This window comes from Nerophis lumbriciformis, linkage group LG01, assembly GCF_033978685.3.
Source record: "Nerophis lumbriciformis linkage group LG01, RoL_Nlum_v2.1, whole genome shotgun sequence".
NCBI lineage: Eukaryota > Metazoa > Chordata > Actinopteri > Syngnathiformes > Syngnathidae > Nerophis > Nerophis lumbriciformis.
In genome coordinates, this window is record NC_084548.2 from 74,233,329 (window position 1) to 74,250,000 (window position 16,672).

At 31.0% G+C, this 16,672-nt stretch overlaps 1 protein-coding gene across 1 annotated transcript in view; it reads left to right on the forward strand.

Annotated features, from left to right (window-relative positions):
• Positions 1-16,672, forward strand: part of plxna2 (plexin A2) — a 665,104-nt gene that overhangs the window by 107,676 nt on the left and 540,756 nt on the right. The window contains exon 2 of the mRNA XM_061925716.2: positions 10,100-11,382. Coding sequence (XP_061781700.2) covers positions 10,201-11,382 — 1,182 coding nt within the window. The 5' untranslated portion in view covers positions 10,100-10,200. The remainder of the gene's footprint in view (positions 1-10,099; positions 11,383-16,672) is intronic.

Below are 16,672 nucleotides of genomic sequence, written 5' to 3' on the forward strand. Positions count from 1 at the left end.
GCGCTCTCCACGCCGCCGCAGACAAAACGCGTCGACGAGAACGCGCGAACAAAAACGTTTGCGTCTCTTATCCCGAGACGCCTACTTCCCAAAACGAATTAGACAAAAACCTGGCGCTTTACTCTGAAAAGTGTACTGTAAACGTCACACTAAAGGTGATTTGCCTCATAGGGTTAGTTTTTGTGTCATACTGTACAAGTTAACCACTGTTAATATTAATACATAAAAACAATGTAAAAATAAGTTTACCACTGGTAATATATTATATATAAAAACAATAACAAAACAAAACATTTTTAAGAAACAATTAAAACAATTGTTGTGTTGAAATCATTTAACTGCTGATATTATTACATTAAATCCATTTTTAAATATTGTAAAACACAAGTTAACCGCAGGTAATATTGATATAATACATTAAAAAAAAAAGAGAAAAATAAATGTAAACGTAAAAGTAAGCAACCCCTAAAATAAAAATAAAACATATTTGTAAGTCAAAAAATGACTTTACTGCATAAAAAAGTAGTAATTGTAAAAGTAAGTTTACCACTGTTAATATTAATGCATAAAAACTGTTTAAAAAATGATTTTAGGCATTAAATTAAATTAACCACTGTTAATAATAATTTAAAAAAAAAATTACTTAAATAATTGTAAACATAAAAACAAGCGTAATATGAATAAATAAATAAATAAATAACACAGATGTTTCAAGTGTTAAAATAAGTTAACGACTGTTATTATTCATACATAAAAAAACTTCAAAAATTGTAAGCATAAAAATAAGTTGTTCAAACTGTTAATACTTGTAGAAACAATTAAAACATTTTTTTTGCTTTAAATTACTTAACCACTGGTATTGCATTCAAAACAATAAAAAAAAAAAAAAATTTAAAACATAAAAATTAGTCAACCGCTGTAAATATTGATACATGAAAAAAAAGATGAAAAATTGTAAGCGTAAAAGAAAAGAAAAGTGTAAAAATAAGTTAACTGCAAAAAAACCCAACATTGTTCTGAATGTAAAACAAGTTAATGTTATATTATTAGATAAATACAATGAACAAAATGATTGTAAGCATAACATTTAGATAATAATGAAAATAAAAATAAGTGCTGTTAATATTAATAATTTAAAAAAAGAAGTATTTATAATATACATTCAAAAATAAAAATAGTTTGCATGCATAAAAATAAGTTAACCACTGTTATTATTAATACATTAAAAAAAAAAGAGAAAAATAAATGTAAACGTAAAAGTAAGCTACCCCCAAAAGAAAAAGAAAACCTATTTGTAAGTCAAAAAATTACTTTACTGCATAAAAAAGTAGTAATTGTAAAAGTAAGTTTACCACTGTTAATATTAATGCATAAAAACTGTTTAAAAAATGATTTTAGGCATTAAATTAAATTAACCACTGTTAATAATAATTAAATAAAAAAAACTTAAATAATTGTAAACATAAAAACAAGCATAATATGAACAAATAAATAAAAAAATAACACAGATGTTTCAAGTGTTAAAATAAGTTAACCACTGTTGTTATTAATACATAAAAAAAACTTCAAAAATTGTAAGCATAAAAATAAGTTGTTCAAACTGTTAATACTTGTAGAAACAATTAAAACATTTTTTTTTACTTAGTTACTTAACCACTGGTATTGCATTCAAAACAATAAAACAAAAATAAAAAATTGAAAACATAAAAATAAGTCAACCGCTGTAAATATTGATACATGAAAAAAAGATGAAAAATTGTAAGCGTAAAATAAAAGAAAAGTGTAAAAATAAGTTAACTGCAAAAAATAACATCCTTGTTCTGAATGTAAAACAAGTTAATGTTATATTATTAGATAAATACAATGAAAAAAATAATTGTAAGCCTAACATTTAGATAATAATGAAAATAAAAAATAAGTGCTGTTAATATTAATAATTTAAAAAAGAAGTATTTATAATATACATTCAAAAATAAAAATAGTTTGCATGCATAAAAATGAGTTAACCACTTTTATTATTAATACATTAAAAAAAAAAGAGAAAAATAAATGTAAACATAAAAGTAAGCTACCCCCAAAAGAAAAATAAAACCTATTTGTAAGTCAAAAAATTACTTTACTGCATAAAAAAGTAGTAATTGTAAAAGTAAGTTTACCACTGTTAATATTAATGCATAAAAACTGTTTAAAAAATGATTTTAGGCATTAAATTAACCACTGTTAATAATAATTTAAAAAAAAAACTTAAATAATTGTAAACATAAAAACAAGCGTAATATGAATAAAAAAATTAAAAAAATAACACAGATGTTTCAAGTGTAAAAATAAGTTAACCACTGTTATTAATACATAAAAAAAACTTCAAAAATTGTAAGCGTAAAAATAAGTTGTTCAAACTGTTAATACTTGTAGAAACAGTTAAAACATTTTTTTAACTTAAAATTACTTAACCACTGGTATTGCATTCAAAACAATAAAAAAAAAAAAAAATTGTAAACATAAAAATAAGTCAACCGCTGCAAATATTATACATGAAAAAAAGATGAAAAATTGTAAGCGTAAAATAAAAGAAAAGTGTAAAAATAAGTTAACTGCAAAAAATAACAACATTGTTCTGAATGTAAAACAAGTTAATGTTATATTATTAGATAAATACAATGAAAAAAAAAATTGTAAGCATAACATTAAGATAATAATGAAAATAAAAAATAAGTGCTGTTAATATTAATAATTTAAAAAAGAAGTATTTATAATATACATTCAAAAATAAAAATAGTTTGCATGCATAAAAATAAATTAACCCCTGTTATTAATACATTAAAAAAAAAAGAGAAAAATAAATGTAAACGTAAAAGTAAGCTACCCCCAAAAGAAAAATAAAACCTATTTGTAAGTCAAAAAATTACTTTACTGCATAAAAAAGTAGTAATTGTAAAAGTAAGTTTACCACTGTTAATATTAATGCATAAAAACTGTTTAAAAAATAATTTTAGGCATTAAATTAAATTAACCACTGTTAATAATAATAATTTAAAAAAAACTTAAATAATTGTAAACATAAAAACAAGCATAATATGAATAAAAAAATAAAAAAATAACAGATGTTTCAAGTGTTAAAATAAGTTAACGACTGTTATTATTAATACATAAAAAAAACTTCAAAAATTGTAAGCATAAAAATAAGTTGTTCAAACTGTTAATACTTGTAGAAACAATTAAAACATTTTTTTTGCTTTAAATTACTTAACCACTGGTATTGCATTCAAAACAATAAAAAAAAATAAAAAATTGAAAACACAAAAATAAGTCAACCGCTGTAAATATTGATACATGAATAAAAAAAAGATGAAAAATTGTAAGCGTAAAAGAAAAGAAAAGTGTAAAAATAAGTTAACTGCAAAAAATAACAACATTGTTCTGAATGTAAAACAAGTTAATGTTATATTATTAGATAAATACAATGAAAAAAAATAATTGTAAGCATAACATTAAGATAATAATGAAAATAAAAATAAGTGCTGTTAATATCAATAATTTAAAAAAGAAGTATTTATAATATACATTCAAAAATAAAAATAGTTTGCATGCATACAAATAAGTTAACCACTGTTATTATTAATACATTTAAAAAATTGTAAGCATACAAATAAGTTATTGAAACTGTTAATAAATGGAGAAACAATTTTGTTGTTGTTAAAATTACCTAACCGCTGGTATTGCATTAAAAAAAAAAACTTTTTAATTGTAAACATCGCTGTACATATTGATACATGAAAACAATTATGAAAAATTGTAAGCGTAAAAGTAAGTCAACCGCATAAAAAAACAATTTAAAAAAAATTTATGTTTAAAAAAACTGCAAAAAAAAAGCAAAATTGTTCTAAGTGTAAGAAAAGTTAATTTTATATTGATATATAAAAACAACAAAAAATTATTGTAAGCATAAAATTAAGTTAACTGCTACATAAAAAAATAAGTCATTTGCTGTTAATATTAACAACTTAAAAAATAAGTTTATTTACAATATACATTCCAAAATAAAAATAGTTGCATGCTATATTGATATATAAAAACAATGAAAAAAATATTGTAAGCATAAAAATAAGTTGTTCAAACTGTTAATACTTGCAGAAACAATTTAAAAAAATTACTTAAAAATTCTTAACCACTGGTTTTGCATTCAAAACAATTTAAAAAAAAATTGTGAACCTAAAAATAAGTCAACCACACAATAATGATACATGAAAAAAAAAAGAAAAATTGTAAGTGTAAAAGCAAATTAACCGCATAGAAAAAAGTGCAAAAATAAGTTAACTGCAAAAAATAACATTGTTCTAAATGTAAAACAAGTTAGTGTTATATTATTAGATAACAACAATGAAAAAAAATTATTGTAAGCCTAACATTAGGATAATAATGAAATAAAAAATAAGTGCTGTTAATATTAATAATTTAAAAAAGAAGTTAAAGGCTATTTATAATAAACATTCAAAAATAAAATAGTTTGCATGCATACAAATAAGTAAACCACTGTTATTATTAATACATTAAAAAAAAAAATTGTAAGCATACAAATAAGTTATTGAAACTGTTAATATATGGAGAAACAATTTTGTTGTAGTTAAAATTACTTAACTGCTGGTATTGCATTCAAAAAATGTTTATTTTAAATTGTAAACATCGCTGTACATATTGATAAATGAAAACAATTATGAAAAAGTGTAAGCGTAAAAGTAAGTCAACCGCTTAAAAAACAATTTAAAAAAATTTAAGTGTAAAAAAACTTCAAAAAAAAGCAAAATTGTTCTAAGTGTAAGAAAAGTACATTTTATATTGATATATAAAAACAATAAAAAAAATGATTGTAAGCATAAAATTAAGTTAACTGCTACAAAAAAAATAAGTCATTTGCTGTTAATATTAACAACTTAAAAAATAAGTTTATTTACAATATACATTCAAAAATAAAAATCGTTGCATGCTATATTGGTATATAAAAACAATGAAAAAAATATTGTAAGCATAAAAATAAGTTGTTCAAACTGTTAATACTTGCAGAAACAATTAAAAAAAATTACTTAAAATTACTTAACCACTGGTTTTGCATTCAAAACAATTTAAGAAAAAATTGTGAACGTAAAAATAAGTCAACCACACAATATTGATACATGAAAAAAAAAAAAAAATTGTAAGTGTAAAAGCAAATTAACCGCATAGAAAAAAGTGCAAAAATAAGTTAACTGCAAAAAATAACATTGTTCTAAATGTAAAATAAGTTAGTGTTATATTATTAGATAACAACAATGAAAAAAAATTATTGTAAGCCTAACATTAGGATAATAATGAAATAAAAAATAAGTGCTGTTAATATTAATAATTTAAAAAAGAAGTTAAAGGCTATTTATAATAAACATTCAAAAATAAAATAGTTTGCATGCATACAAATAAGTTAACCACTGTTATTATTAATACATTAAAAAAAAAATTAAAAAAAATTGTAAGCATACAAATAGGTTATTGAAACTGTTAATACATGGAGAAACAATTTTGTTGTAGTTAAAATTACTTAACCGCTGGTATTGCATTAAAAAAAAAAATTTTTTTTAATTGAAAACATCGCTGTAAATATTGATACATGAAAACAATTATGAAAAATTGTAAGCGTAAAAGTAAGTCAACCGCATAAAAAACTATTTTGAAAAAAAGGAAGGGTAAAAAAACTGCAAAAAAAGAACAAAATTGTTCTAAGTGTAAGAAAAGTTAATTTTATATTGATATATAAAAACAATAAAAAAATGATTGTAAGCATAAAATTAAGTTAACTGCTACATAAAAAATAAGTCATTTGCTGTTAATATTAACAACTTAAAAAATAAGTTTATTTACAATATACATTCAAAAATAAAAATAGTTGCATGCTATATTGATATATAAAAACAATGAAAACAATATTGTAAGCATAAAAATAAGTTGTTCAAACTGTTAATACTTGCAGAAACAATTTTTAAAAATTACTTAAAATTACTTAACCACTGGTTTTGCATTCAAAACAATTTAAAAAAAAATTGTGAACCTAAAAATAAGTCAACCACACAATATTGATACATGAAAAAAAAAAAAAAAATTGTAAGTGTAAAAGCAAATTAACCGCATAGAAAAAAGTGCAAAAATAAGTTAACTGCAAAAAATAACATTGTTCTAAATGTAAAACAAGTGAGTGTTATATTATTAGATAACAACAATGAAAAAAAAGTATTGTAAGCCTAACATTAGGATAATAATGAAATAAAAAATAAGTGCTGTTAATATTAATAATTTAAAAAAGAAGTTAAAGGCTATTTATAATAAACATTCAAAAATAAAATAGTTTGCATGCATACAAATAAGTTAACCACTGTTATTTAAGTGTAAAAAAACTGCAAAAAAGAACACCAATTGTTCTAAGTGTAAGAAAAGTTAATTTTATATTGATATATAAAAACAATAAAAAAATGATTGTAAGCATAAAATTAAGTTAACTGCTACATAAAAAAATAAGTCATTTGCTGTTAATATTAACAACTTAAAAATAAGTTTATTTACAATATACATTCAAAAATAAAAATAGTTGCATGCTATATTGATATATAAAAACAATGAAAACAAATATTGTAAGCATAAAATTAAGTTAACTGCTACATAAAAATAAAAAAAGTGAACTGTTGTCAATATTAATAATTTAAACAAATAAGTTTATTTACAATATACATTCAAAAATAAAAAAAATAGTTGCGTGCCAAAAAAGAAGTTGTCTATTATGTATTAAAACAATGAATGCGAGTGTAAAAAGATCAATGTTAACTGTTATTGGAAACGGCAACAGGACGTCCATCAAGCATTATTACACACGTCGCCTTTCATTTGCGTCGCCTTCTTCCTCCGCGGGATATGCAAATTCAGAATACGACGTGCCCCCCCCCCTTACCCCCCCCCCCCCCCCCATGCCCCCCTTAAACATGTTCCCCTGCAGCTCCTCTGTAATTAGGCTTGTCGCATCGCTGCTTCTAATCCTGCATGTCTTTGTCTCCACACTTGTTAGTGTGTGTCTCTCTCTCTCTCTGTGTGTGTGTGTGTGTGTGTGTGTGTGTGTGTGTGTGTGTGTGTGTGTGTGTGTGTGTGTGTGTCAGCTGCAGATCATGGGGGGGAATCAAAGTGTATTACCTGGTGTAGTTGTCCCGACTAGGGTTGTACGGTATACCAGTACTAGTATAGTACCTAGATACTAAAGGATCATATTCCGTACTATACCGCCTGTAAAAAAAAGTACTGTTTTTTTTTTAAAACAGGCATGACGGCACGTCGTCGTCGTCGTCACGTGGTGACATTGTTGGTTTTATGAGCAGAGGAGCATGTATGGCAGCGCACACACACGGAGTACTTACAAGCAGACACAGTGTGTAGACAGAAAAGGGAGAATGGACGCATTTTGGTGTAAAAAGTCAAGATAAAGGTGAAGTTATAACACTGAAACACAATCAGGGAGAGATGCTTTAAAACACGAACATCCATCTGCAGTCCGCAGTGTTTTAGCTACTTCTAAATCACTGATCCTCGCCTCCATGGTGACAAATAAAGTAAGTTTCTTCCAAGTAGCATTATCACTGGAGGAGGAGGAATAGCTAAACATGCTTCACTGCACACCGTAGGAGGATACAATAGCTCACCGGCGTCACAATGTCAACAAATGCCATGGGTGGATCTACACCTGACATCTACTGCAATGATACCAAGTACAATAGTCGATACTACTATGATTACATTGATATTTTTTAGCATCACAAAATCTTTTTTCCTTTTTAAAAAATCATATAAAGTTTATAAAGTCAGTAAGTATGTCCCTGGACACATGAGGACTTTGAATATGAGCAATGTATGATCCTGGAACTACTTGGTATCACATCCATACCTAAATGTGTGGTATCATCCAAAACTGTGTGTCATGGTGTGTGTTGTGTGTGTCATGGTGTGTGTTGTGTATGTCATTGTGTGTGTGTCATTGTGTGTGTTGTGTGTGTCATGGTGTGTGTCGTGTGTGTCATTGTGTGTGTTGTGTGTCATTGTGTGTGTCATCGTGTGTGTTGTGTATGTCATTGTGTGTCATTGTTTGTGTTGTGCGTCATTGTGTGTGTTGGGTGTGTGCCATTGTGTGTGTTGTGTGTGTCATGGTGTTATGTGTGTCATTGTGTGTTGTGTGTATTGTGTGTGTCATTGTATGTATTGTGTGCGTCATTGTGTGTAGTGTGCGTGTCATTGTGTGTGTTGTGTGTTGTCATTGTGTGTGTCATTGTGTGTGTTGTGTGTGTCATGTGTGTTGTGTGTGTGTGTGTGTCATTGTGTGTGTTGTGTGTGTCCTTGTGTTTAATTGTGTGTGTGTGTGTTGTGTCATTGAGTCATTGCGTGTGTTATTGTGTGTGTCATTGTGTGTGTTGTGTGGGTGTCATTGTGTGTGTGTCATTGTTTCATTGTGTGTTGTGTGTGGCAGTGTGTCATTGTGTGTGTTGTGTGTGTCATTGTGTTTAATTGTGTGTGTTGGCGTGTGCGTTGTGTGTCATTGTGTGTGTTGTTGTGTGTGTCAGTGTGTGTCATTGTGTGTGTTGTATGGGTGTCATTGTGTGTTTTGTTGTTTCATTGTGTGTTGTGTGTGTCAGTGTGTCATTGTGTGTGTTGTGTGTTGTCGTGTGTCATTGTGTGTGTCAGTGTGTTCCATTGTGTGTGCCATTGTGTATGTCGTCGTGTCATTGTGTGTGTTATTGTGTGTGTCGTTGTGTGTCATTGTGTGTGTCGTTGTGTGTCATTGTGTGTGTTGTGTGTGTCATTATGTTTAATTGTGTGTGTGTGTTGGTGTGTGCGTTGTGTGTCATTGAGTCATTGTGTGTGTTATTGTGTGTGTCATTGTGTGTGTTGTGTGGGTGTCATTGTGTGTGTCATTGTTTCATTGTGTGTTGTGTGTGGCAGTGTGTCATTGTGTGTGTTGTGTGTGTCATTGTGTTTAATTGTGTGTGTTGGTGTGTGCGTTGTGTGTCATTGTGTGTGTCATTGTGTGTGTTGTGTGGGTGTCATTGTGTGTGTCATTGTTTCATTGTGTGTTGTGTGTGGCAGTGTGTCATTGTGTGTGTTGTGTGTGTCATTGTGTTTAATTGTGTGTGTTGGTGTGTGCGTTGTGTGTCATTGTGTGTGTCATTGTGTGTGTTGTGTGGGTGTCATTGTGTGTGTTGTGTGCGTCGTCGTGTGTCATTGTGTGTGTCAGTGTGTTTTGTTGTGTGTGCCATTGTGTATGTCGTCGTGTCATTGTGTGTGTTATTGTGTTTGTCATTGTGTGTGTCATTGTGTGTGTGTCGCTGTGTGTTATTGTGTGTGTCATTGTGTGTGTCAGTGTGTGTCATTGTGTGTGTCATTGTGTGTGTCGTTGTGTCATTGTGTGTGTCATGTGTGTTGTGTGTGTCATTGTGTGTGTCGTTGTGTCATTGTGTGTGTCATTGTTTCATTGTGTGTTGTGTGTGGCAGTGTGTCATTGTGTGTGTGTGTCATTGTGTTTAATTGTGTGTGTTGGTGTGTGCGTTGTGTGTCATTGTGTGTGTTGTGTGGGTGTCATTGTGTGTGTGTTGTGTGCGTCGTCGTGTGTCATTGTGTGTGTCAGTGTGTTTCGTTGTGTGTGCCATTGTGCATGTCGTCGTGTCATTGTGTGTGTTATTGTGTTTGTCATTGTGTGTGTGTCGCTGTGTGTTATTGTGTGTGTCAGTGTGTGTCATTGTGTGTGTCATTGTGTGTGTCGTTGTGTCATTGTGTGTGTCATGTGTGTTGTGTGTGTCATTGTGTGTCATTGTGTGTGTCGTTGTGTCATTGTGTGTGTCATTGTGTGTGTCGTTGTGTGTCATTGTGTGGTTTGTGTGTGTGATCAAGTGGTGGTAAGTCCCCTCCTGGTCCAGCAGAAAGTCCAGTGTGTAACATTGTGTGATTGCTGAGTAAAGTCCAGTGTGTAACTTTGTCCACTTCATCCTCGGCCGTGACCTTTGACCTTGTGTAGACGCCACTTATTCACGCTCACCTTTTCCTCCCGCAGGAAGTGGTGAAGACCCTCGCCACGCCGGCACGCACAACTTAGCCTAAACGGCGTCTCCCCGCCTTTGCCTCCTCCCACCTCCTCCCAAGACGCGGTCCAGAATGCGAGCGTTGGCCCCCGTGCTGGCCCCCGTGCTGGCCCCCGTGCTGGCCCCCCTGCTGGCCCTCTGGCTCCTGGCGCTGCCCGCCGGCGCCCAGACCTTCGCCAGCTTCCGCCCGGAGCGGCGTGACTGGCTCCTCAACCACCTGACGGTGCACCAGGACACGGGGGCGGTCTACCTGGGCGCCGTCAACCGCGTCTACAAGCTGTCGGGCAACCTGACGCTGCTGGTGTCGCACGACACGGGCCCCGAGGACGACAACAAGGCGTGCTACCCGCCGCTCATCGTGCAGCCCTGCTCCGAGCCGCTGGCGCCCACCGACAACGTCAACAAGCTGCTGCTGGTGGATTACTCTCAGAAGCGCCTGCTGGCGTGCGGCAGCCTCTACCAGGGCGTGTGCAAGCTGCTGCGCCTGGACGACCTCTTCATCCTGGTGGAGCCCTCGCACAAGAAGGAGCACTATTTGTCCAGCGTCAACCAGACCGGCACCATGTACGGCGTCATCGTGCCCTCGCAGGGCCAGGACGCCACGCTCTTCATCGGCACGGCGGTGGACGGCAAGCAGGATTACTTCCCCACCGTCTCCAGCCGGAAGCTCCCGCGCGACCCCGAGTCCTCGGCCATGCTGGACTACGAGCTGCACACCGACTTCGTGTCGTCGCTCATCAAGATCCCGTCCGACACGCTGGCGCTGGTGTCCCACTTCGACATCTACTACGTGTACGGCTTCGCCAGCGGCGGCTTCGTCTACTTCCTGACCGTGCAGCCCGAGACGCCGGAGAACGGCATGTCGTCCGGCGGCTCGGCCGGCGACCTCTTCTACACCTCGCGCATCGTCCGCCTCTGCCGGGACGACCGCAAGTTCCACTCCTACGTCTCGCTGCCCATCGGCTGCGTGAAGAACGGCGTGGAGTACCGCCTGCTGCAGGCCGCCTACCTGGGCAAGCCGGGCCGCGTGCTGGCCGCTTCGCTTCACGTGGCCGCGCAAGACGACGTGCTCTTCGCCGTCTTCTCCAAGGGGCAGAAGCAGTTCCACCGGCCGCCCGACGACTCGGCGCTCTGCGCCTTCACCATCCGCGACATCAACGCGCGCATCAAGGAGCGCCTTCAGTCGTGCTACCAGGGCGAGGGACACCTGGAGCTCAACTGGCTGCTGGGGAAGGACGTGCAGTGCACCAAGGCGGTGAGTCGCACCCGCGCCATGGTCTTGCTGGCTTCTATTTATGTCACTGATTTTTTTGCATTTGAATTTTGTGAACTTCATTTTAGTGTAAAAAATGCACGGTACGAAAATTCAGTGTATGCAAATTAACTGTAAAATAATTAATTGTAAAAAAAATTCAGTGTACGAAAATTCAGTTTATGAAAATTCAGTGTAAAAAAATTCAGTGTTAAAATATTTAGTGTATAAAAATTCAGTTAAAAAATTCAGTGTAAAAAAATGTATTGTATAAAAATTCAGTGTATAAAAATGAATTGTAAAAAAAAAATTATTGTAAAAAAAAAATTCAGTTTACAAAAATTAAGTATATAAAAATTCCTTGTAAAAAATGTATTGTATATAAATTACTATAAAAAATGCAGTGTACAAAAATGAATTGTAAAAAATTTATTGTAAAAATATTCATTGTAAAAAAGCTCTGTGTAAAATACTTCAGTGTAAAAAAAATCTGTGTTAAAAAATTAAGTAAATAAAAAGTATGTGTAAAAATAATAATTGCTGAAAATGACTGTAAAAAAATTCAGTGTTAAAAAATTCATTGTAAAAAAAAGTCAATGTACAAAATGTAAGTATATAAAATTCTGTGTAAAAAAAAATGTGTAAAAAAATACTGTACAAAATTCAGTGTACAAAAATGTATTGTAAAAAAATTCTGTGTTCAAAAGTTAATTGTAAAAAAAAAATCAGTGTACAAAAATTAAGTATATAAAAATTCTGTCTAAAAAAAAACTCAGTGTAAAAAAAATCAGTCTGAAAAAATTCAGTGTAAAAAATGTATTGTAAAAAAATCCAGTGTTCAAAAATTAATTGTAAAAAAAATTCAGTGTACAAAAATTAAGTATATAAAAATTCCTTGTAAATTTTTTTTTATTTTTTTTTAATTCAGTGTACAAAAATGAATTGTAAAAAATGTATTGTAAAAATATTTATTTTAAAAAAAATTCAGTGTAAAAAAAAAAAAAATCTGTGTTCAAAAATGAAGTTTATACAAATTATGTGTAAAAAAAATCATTGTAAAAAATGACTGTAAAAAAATTCAGTGTACAAAAATTCATTGTAAAAATATGCAGTGTTCAAAAATTCATTGTAAAAAAAAGTCAATGTACAAAATATAAGTATATGAAATTCTGTGTAAAAAAAAAAAAATAAATCGTAAAAAAAAATACTGTACAAAATTCAGTGTACAAAAATGTATTGTAAAAACATTTTGTGTTAAAAAATTAATTGTAAAAAAAAAATTAAGCGTACAAAAATTAAGTATATAAAAAATCAGTGTAAAAAAAAGTTACTGTAAAAAAGTCAGTGTAAAAAAATCAGTATGAAAAAATTATGTGTAAAAAATGTATTGTAAAAGAATTCAGTGTTTAAAAATTCATTGTAAAAAAAAATTCAGTGTACAAAAATTAAGTATATAAAATTGATGTGTAAAAAAATGAAAAATTAATGATAAAAAAATGACTGTAAAAGATATCAGTGTACAATAATTAATTGTAAAACAATTAAGTGTAAAAAAATGTGTGAAAAAATTCAGTGTTCAAAAATTCATTGTAGAAAAGATTCAGTGTACAAAAATTAAGTATATAAAAATTCAATGTAAAAAAAAAAAAGGTTAAAAAAATTACTGTAAAAAAATTTCTGTGTACAAAAATGAATTGTAAAAATATTAATTGTAAAAAAGGTCTGTGAATAAAAATTCATTATAAAAAAAAAATTCAGTGTACAAAAATTAAGTATATAAAAATTCAGTGTAAATAAAGACAATAATGCCATTTTGTGTGGTCCCCTTTATTTAGAAAAGTATCGAAATACATTTTGGTACCAGTACCAAAATATTGGTGTGGGGACAACACTAACAGGAAGTAACCAGATATTAACAAGTAGACTAAAACAAGTTTATAGATAATAAAACTAGAAATGACAAACAAGTTATTTGCCTCATCCCTCACTTCAAGTGAAGAATGCACTACCGACCTGAGGATTCCGAAAGAGAAAGACATACAGCATCATCTGCGCAGGATTCTCACAGGAATGAGGCACAAACCTTCCCCCGCTGTGCAAAACGAGGAGCCTTTTCAACCAATCCTGACATGCTTCTATCGTCATTAATGTGCAAAAATAAAATATGGCGATACAGATCGTTACGGCAGGAGGCTGCAATATATATATATATGGCGATATCGATTTCAGGCCGTATCGCTCATCCCTGTTGTGCTCGGAGATGCACCAGAAGGAGGCTTCTAGAGCAATTATCTGGTGAAACAAGGCCACTGATGTCTCCTGGTTTCTCTTCATCTCCCAGGAGGACGCACTGATGACTAATAGATATTTCACATTGTTTTAAGTCCGCACGTGTCCCGGGGCTGACCTCTGATCAGCTTCCTTTGTCGCTAATCCTCCAGCCTCAGGCCAACAATTGACCACTTTTATCAAAATCACCCACTTCCTAATTAGCGGCAGGGCGGAGGGGAAGGGGGGGTTTATCTCCATCTTCTCCGGGGGCTTCGTTGTCTCCGAGGTGCGAGGAACTCTGTTAGAACTGGTTTTCATTGAGGGCCACACCGCATTTATGGCTGCCATTAGAGGGTCGCTTGTAACATGCATTTGCCTATGAATTTGATTATTTTACATGTACAGTGTAAAAAATATTTACCATTGTTTTTTACGGGAAAAAAAAACTGGCAGACTTTTACTGTAAAATAGATGTTTTTGTTGTTGTTTTTTCTTAAAATTATTATTATTTTTAAATTATTTTTATTTTATTATTATTATTATTATTGTTTTCCAACATTTAAATAAATAAATGATAAATGGGTTGTACTTGTATAGCGCTTTTCTACCTTCAAGGTACTCAAAGCGCTTTTGACACTACTTCCACATTTACCCATTCACACACACATTCACACACTGATGGAGGGAGCTGCCATGCAAGGCGCTAACCAGCACCCATCAGGAGCAAGGGTGAAGTGTCTTGCTCAGGACACAACGGACATGACGAGGTTGGTACTAGGTGGGGATTGAACCAGGGACCCTCGGGTCGCGCACGGCCATTCTTCCACTGCGCCACGCCGTCCCTTTTTTACTGTAAATAGAAAAAAAAGTACCACTGTTTAATTTTATTTTGACAACTCAGCTGCCAGTATTTCTTTTTTTACCATAATTGCCAGACATTTACTGTAAAATAGATGGTGTTTTATTTTTATTTATTTATTTTTTTTAATTATTATTATTTTTATTTTTTATTTTTTTTAATTTAATTATTTTTTTTATTATTATTTTTTTTTTTTTTAAATGTTTTTGTATTTATTTTTTCCCCCCAACATATTACTGTAAATAGAAAAAAACAGTACCACTGTTTAATTTTATTTTGACAACTCAGCTGCCAGTATTTCTTTTTTTACCATAATTGCCAGACATTTACTGTAAAATAGATGGTGTTTTATTTTTTTATTTTTTTATTATTATTATTATTATTTTTTTTTTTTTTTATTTAATTATTTTTTTTATTATTATTTTATTTTTTTTAAATGTTTTTGTATTTATTTCCCCCCCCAACATATTACTGTAAATAGAAAAAAACAGTACCACTGTTTAATTTTATTTTGGCAACTCAGCTGCCAGTTGTTTTTTTTTACCATAATTGCCAGACATTTACTGTAATATGGATGGTGGTTTTTTTGTTTTTGTTTGTTTGTTATTATTATTCTTATTATTTTAATTTATTTTATTGTATTATTTATTATTATTATTATTATTATTATTATTATTATTATTTTATTTGATTCTTTTTCCAATTTATTACTGTAAATAGAAAAAAACAGTACCACTGTTTAATTTTATTTTGGCAACTCAGCTGCAAGTTTTTTTTTTTTTACCATAATTGCCAGACATTTACTGTAATATGGATGGTGTTTTTTTTTTTTTTTTTTTTTTTTATTTTTTTATTATTATTCTTATTATTTTAATTTATTTTATTGTATTATTTATTATTATTATTATTATTATTATTATTTTATTTTATTCTTTTTCCAATTTATTACTGTAAATAGAAAAAAACAGTACCACTGTTTAATTTTATTTTGGCAACTCAGCTGCCAGTATTTTTTTTTACCATAATTGCCAGACACTTACTGTAAAATAGATGGTGTTTTATTTTTTTATTTTTTTATTTTTTTATTATTATTATTATTATTATTTTTTTTTAAGTTTATTATTTTTTAAATTATTATTATTATTTTTTTTTATGTTTTTGTATTTATTTTTTCCCCCCAACATATTACTGTAAATAGAAAAAAACAGTACCACTGTTTAATTTTATTTTGGCAACTCAGCTGCCAGTTGTTTTTTTTTACCATAATTGCCAGACATTTACTGTAATATGGATGGTGTTTATTTTTATTTTTATTATTATTCTTATTATTTTAATTTATTTTATTGTATTATTTTTTATTATTATTATTATTATTATTATTATTTTATTTTCTTCTTTTTCCAATTTATTACTGTAAATAGAAAAAAACAGTACCACTGTTTAATTTTATTTTGGCAACTCAGCTGCCAGTTTTTTACCATAATAAAACGTGGTACTCTTATTCCATTTACAATAATACATTGTAAAATCATCAACCGCGGATTTTACGGTAAAAAGGAAAAAAACACCTGCTGACAGTAATCCCTAAATTTTACAGTAAAATCTATTGATCATATTTATGGTGTACAATTTGATGGATAATCCTTTTCAACTTATATTCAATTGAATAGACTGCAAAGACAAGATTTTTAACGTTTAAACCGGAAAATGTTGTTCTTTTTTGCAAATGTTAGCTCATTTGGAATTTGATGCCTGCAACGTGTTTCAAAAAAGCTGGCACAAGTGGCAAAAAAGAGTGAGAAAGTTGAGGAATGCTCGTCAAAGACTTATTTGGAACATCCCACAGGTGAACGGGCTAATTGGGAACAGGTGGGTGCCATGATTGGGTATAAAAGCAGCTTCCGTGAAATGCTCAGTCGTTCACAAACAAGGACGGGGGCGAGGGTCACCACTTTGTCAACAAATGCCTGAGCAAATTGTTTAAGAACAACATTTCTCAACCAAGGAATTTAGGGATTTCACCATCTACGCTCCGTAATATCATCAAAAGGTTCAGAGAATGTGGAGAAATCACTGCACGTAAGCCATGTTATTACGCACCTTGGATCCCTCAGGAGGTACTGCATCAAAAAGCCACATCAGTGTGTAAAGGATATCACCACA